Source organism: Manacus candei, unplaced genomic scaffold (assembly GCF_025592945.1).
Source record: "Manacus candei isolate 608988 ecotype Guabito, Panama unplaced genomic scaffold, ASM2559294v1 h1tg000289l, whole genome shotgun sequence".
In the NCBI taxonomy this organism is placed as follows: Eukaryota; Metazoa; Chordata; class Aves; order Passeriformes; family Pipridae; genus Manacus; species Manacus candei.
In genome coordinates, this window is record NW_026138337.1 from 50,001 (window position 1) to 55,000 (window position 5,000).

At 71.9% G+C, this 5,000-nt stretch overlaps 1 protein-coding gene across 3 annotated transcripts; it reads left to right on the forward strand.

Moving 5' to 3' along the window:
• Window positions 1-1,913: 1,913 nt before the first annotated feature.
• LOC127464876 (adhesive plaque matrix protein-like) lies at window positions 1,914-3,473 on the forward strand. Of its 3 annotated transcripts, XM_051775334.1 has the most exons (3): window positions 1,914-1,939; window positions 2,408-2,589; window positions 2,668-3,473. In XM_051775334.1, exons 1-3 carry the CDS (start codon window positions 1,929-1,931, stop codon window positions 3,471-3,473), a joined length of 999 nt encoding a protein of 332 aa, XP_051631294.1. In that variant the 5' UTR covers window positions 1,914-1,928. The 3 variants fall into 3 exon arrangements, with proteins under 3 accessions (XP_051631294.1, XP_051631293.1, XP_051631295.1); XM_051775333.1 differs by lacking the exons at window positions 1,914-1,939; window positions 2,408-2,589 and adding an exon at window positions 2,111-2,277 and having other exon boundaries at window positions 2,642-3,473; XM_051775335.1 differs by lacking the exons at window positions 1,914-1,939; window positions 2,408-2,589 and adding an exon at window positions 2,111-2,251 and having other exon boundaries at window positions 2,694-3,473.
• Window positions 3,474-5,000: the final 1,527 nt, after the last annotated feature.

The following is a 5,000-nucleotide window of genomic DNA, read 5'->3' on the forward strand; positions in this document are numbered from 1 at the left end:
GGGCTCCGGGCAACTCTGTCGGGTTCTCGCTCTGCCGGCGCGGCCGCCGGCCACACCCTGGCCGGCTGGCGCCGCCGCCTTCGGCCCGCTGGGCGGGTCCCCGGCTTAGGGCCGAGGAAGGGGGGACGAACAAAAGAGGCGAGGCGCGCCCAGGGAAGCGCCGCCTCGCCCGACAACGGGCAGTCCCGTCACCGAGCCCCTCCGGCAACCGACCGGGCCCAGGCAAGGCCGCACGCCCACCGCCAGTCCCCGGCACGCCGCCGGCACCGCTGCCGCCGTCAGCCGAGGACAGGGCGCCGCCACCCAGGCCCGGACCATCTTCGGGGCTCTCGGGAGGCGGCCGGGCAAAAGAAGCCCACGCGGGCTCCACCCTTCCAGCCCCGGCCGCCAACTGCCCGCAACAATGCCCGCCGCCACCGCACGACGGGCGCCGGCTTAGGGCCGGCGCATGGGAAGGACGAGACGACGACGCCTCGCCGCCCTCGCACACCACCGCCTTCGCCCGGGGCCCTCGGGGAGCCGGCAGCCGCCACCGGCTCGGGCTGGACGCTGCTGGGCCCCCGCGGGCCCCCCTCGGCCGTCCCAGTCCCGCAACTCCCTTGGCTGCGCTTTCGCGCTCGGCTCTCGTCTTCCTTTCCCGTCATCGGACCCGCCCCAGGAAGCCGGCCGAGTGCCCCGCGGCTTTCTCGCCGGCCTTCCTGCCGCTCGTGGGGTTGGCCGGCCCGTGGCACGCGCCGAAGGCCGCGCTCGGCAGCAGACGCGGAAGAAAAGGGGCCCTCGGAACCCGCGCTGCTAGACAACCCCTGCCCATAGTACGGACAGACGCGTCCTGGCCCGGCCGGGTCGCCAAAGCGGCTCGAGGCTCCTCAGCGGGGAGGCGCGCGAGAGCAGGCCGCCTCTCACCTCGACCTAACTGGAGGCGGCGCCCGACAGCGACCCCTTGGCCGACTTCCGGGGCCGGCCGCGACAACACGTCTACCCCGAAAATGCCGCCAGGCGCCTAAGTCCCGCCGGAGCCGGGTAGACCTGGTGGCCCGGAGCCGGGACGCCGGCGGGGCGCAGGCCGGCGTCTGCGGCCGCGGCGGCCGGATCGGCCGGTCCCGGAACCGGGTAGACCTGATGCTCGCCAGCCCCGGAACCGGGTAGACCTGATGCTCGCCAGCATCCGGCGGGGCACGAGGCCGCTCGGCCCCGCTCGACTGGGGAAACGGGTCGACCCCAAAAACCGGGACAACAGGTCTACCCGCCGAGCACGGACAACAGGTCTACCCGCCGGGCTCGGACACCAGGTCTACCCGCCGGGCTCGGACAAAAGGTCTACCCGCCGGGTCCCGACAAAAGGTCTACCCGCCGGGCTCGGACACCAGGTCTACCCGCCCGACTCGGACACCAGGTCTACCCGCCGAGCACGGAACACCGGTCTACCCGCCGGGCTCGGACAGCAGGTCTACCCACCGGGTTCGGACAACAGGTCTACCCGCACGGCACGGAACACCGGTCTACCCGCCGGGTTCGGACACCAGGCCTACCCGCCCGAGTCGGACACCAGGTCTACCCGCACGGCACGGACAACACGTCTACCCGCCGGGTTTAGGCAACAGGTCTACCCACCCGGCTCGCGCACAGGGTCTACCCGCCCGACTCGGACACCAGGTCTACCCGCCACGCATGGACAACAGGTCTACCCGCCGGGCTCGGGCACCAGGTCTACCCGCCCGGCTCGGACACCAGGTCTACCCGCCGAGCTCGGACAACAGGTCTTCCCACCGGGCTCGGACACCAGGTCTACCCGCCGGGCTCGGACAAAAGGTCTACCCGCCCGGTTCGGACACCAGGTCTACCCGCCGGGCTCGGACAAAAGGTCTACCCGCCCGGTTCGGACACCAGGTCTACCCGCCGGGCTCGGACACCAGGTCTACCCGCCCAGCATGGACACCAGGTCTACCCGCCGGGCTCGGACACCAGGTCTACCCGCCCGACTCGGACACCAGGTCTACCCGCCGGGCACGGACAACACGTCTACCCGCCGGGCTCGGACAAAAGGTCTACCCGCCGGGCTCGGACAAAAGGTCTACCCGCCCGACTCGGACACCAGGTCTACCCGCCCAGCATGGACAACAGGTCTACCCGCCGGGCTCGGACACCAGGTCTACCCGCCCGGCTCGGACAACAGGTCTACCCGCCGAGCTCGGACAAAAGGTCTACCCGCCCAGCTCGGACAACAGGTCTACCCGCCGGGCTCGGACAAAAGGTCTACCCGCCGGGCTCGGACACCAGGTCTACCCGCCCGGCTCGGACACCAGGTCTACCCGCCGAGCTCGGACAACAGGTCTTCCCGCCGGGCTCGGACACCAGGTCTACCCGCCGGGCTCGGACAAAAGGTCTACCCGCCCGGTTCGGACACCAGGTCTACCCGCCGGGCTCGGACAAAAGGTCTACCCGCCCGGTTCGGACACCAGGTCTACCCGCCGGGCTCGGACACCAGGTCTACCCGCCCAGCATGGACACCAGGTCTACCCGCCGGGCTCGGACACCAGGTCTACCCGCCCGACTCGGACACCAGCTCTACCCGCCGGGCACGGACAACAGGTCTACCCGCCGGGCTCGGACAAAAGGTCTACCCGCCCGACTCGGACACCAGGTCTACCCGCCCGGCTCGGACAACAGGTCTACCCGCCGAGCTCGGACAAAAGGTCTACCCGCCCAGCTCGGACAACAGGTCTACCCGCCGGGCTCGGACAAAAGGTCTACCCGCCGGGCTCGGACACCAGGTCTACCCGCCGGGCTCGGACACCAGGTCTACCCGCCGGGCTCGGACAAAAGGTCTACCCGCCCAGCTCGGACACCAGGTCTACCAGCCCGACTCGGACACCAGGTCTACCCGCCGGGCACGGACAACAGGTCTACCCGCCGGGCTCGGACAAAAGGTCTACCCGCCGGAGTCGGACACCACGTCTACCCGTCGGGCTCGGAACGCAACTCTACCCGCCGGCACCCCCGCCGCCGAGCCCAGTCGGCCGCCGCCCTGCCACCTTAAGAGAGTCCCAGCTACTCCCCCTTTTTACCCACGCCGCAGACAACGCCCTTTCTTTCCCACTCGGAGCCCCGGGCAGAAACGGTGGCGCCTCGGCGTCCGCCGAGGGCCTCGGCTAAGCGCTTGGAACCCGCTCGAGCCGCCCGACTCGGAGAGCGCGTCGAGCCGACGAGCCCGGAAAACAGGTCTACCCGCTGCCCCGGGACACCGGCTCTACCCGCCGGCTTCGGACGAGGGCTCTACCCGCTGGGCACGGACGGCGACTCTACCCGCTGCGCACCTCTGCGGCCGAGCCGAGGCGGCGGCAGCCCTGCCACCCAGGCAGAGGCCCAGTTACTCCCCCCGTTTCCCCGCCCCGCAGAGAACGTCTCTTCTTTCACCCTCGGGGCAGGGGAAAGGCTGCTACGCTCGGAGCGCCGGGCAGAAACCGCAGCGCTAAGCCCCGAGACCGGCTCTAGCCGCTAGGCTCGGACACCGGCTCTTCCCGGCGGCGCCGAGGCGGCCGAGCCCGGTCGGCCGCAGCCGCGCCGCCTAAAGAGAATCCCAGTTACTCCCCCCGCTTCCCCGCCCCGCAGAGAGCGTCTCTTCTTTCACCCTCGGGGCAGGGGAAAGGCTGCTACGCTCGGAGCGCCGGCCAGAAACCGCAGCGCTAAGCCCCGAGACCGGCTCTAGCCGCTAGGCTCGGACACCGGCTCTTCCCGGCGGCGCCGAGGCGGCCGAGCCCGGTCGGCCGCAGCCGCGCCGCCTAAAGAGAATCCCAGTTACTCCCCCCGCTTCCCCGCCCCGCAGAGAGCGTCTCTTCTTTCACCCTCGGGGCAGGGGAAAGGCTGCTACGCTCGGAGCGCCGGCCAGAAACCGCAGCGCTAAGCCCCGAGACCGGCTCTAGCCGCTAGGCTCGGACACCGGCTCTTCCCGGCGGCGCCGAGGCGGCCGAGCCCGGTCGGCCGCAGCCGCGCCGCCTAAAGAGAGTCCCAGTTACTCCCCCCGCTTCCCCGCCCCGCAGAGAACGTCTCTTCTTTCACCCTCGGGGCAGGGGAAAGCCTTTACGCCGGAGAGCAAGTCTGCCGCAAAGGGCCACGGGAGATGGAGTCTCCGCAACAAGACCCCCGAGAGAGTACTCGACGGAGCATGCCCGCTGGAAGGACTCGCAAAGAACTGTGGGAAATCCGGGAGGTCAGGGCGGGGTCGGAAGGGCACGCCGGCGCGCCAATCGACGGATTTAGCGGCTGCACGCCGTCCGCTCGATCCGCGAATTCGGTGCCACGCTCCGAGCACCGGCCGCAAACAGGTCTACCCGCCGCCGGGCCGGGCCGGGCGGCGGCGCTCCGGCTCCAAGTCCGCTCGCCGGCGGGAACAGGTCTACCCGCCACCGGGCCGAGTCGGGCGGCGGCGCCCCGGTTCCAAGTCCGCTCGCCGACGGGAACAGGTCTACCCACCACCGGGCCGGACGGCGGCGCCCCGGCTCCAAGTCCGCTCGCCGGCGGGAACAGGTCTACCCGCCACCGGGCCGAGCCGGGCGGCGGCGCTCCGGCTCCAAGTCCGCTCGTCGGCGGGAACAGGTCTACCCGCCACCGGGCCGGGCCGGGCGGCGGCGCCGCGGCTCCAAGTCCGCTCGCCGACGCGAACAGGTCTACCCGCTTCCGGGCCGAGCCGGGCGGCGGCGCTCCGGCTCCAAGTCCGCTCGCCGACGGGAACAGGTCTACCCGCTTCCGGGCCGAGCCGGGCGGCGGCGCCCCGGCTCCAAGTCCGCTCGCCGACGCGAACAGGTCTACCCGCTTCCGGGCCGAGCCGGGCGGCGGCGCTCCGGCTCCAAGTGCGCTCGCCGACGGGAACAGGTCTACCCACCACCGGGCCGGGTGGCGGCGCTCCGGCTCCAAGTCCGCTCGCCGGCGGGAACAGGTCTACCCGCCACCGGGCCGAGCCGGGCGGCGGCGCCCCGGCTTAAAGTCCGCTCGCCGACGGGAAC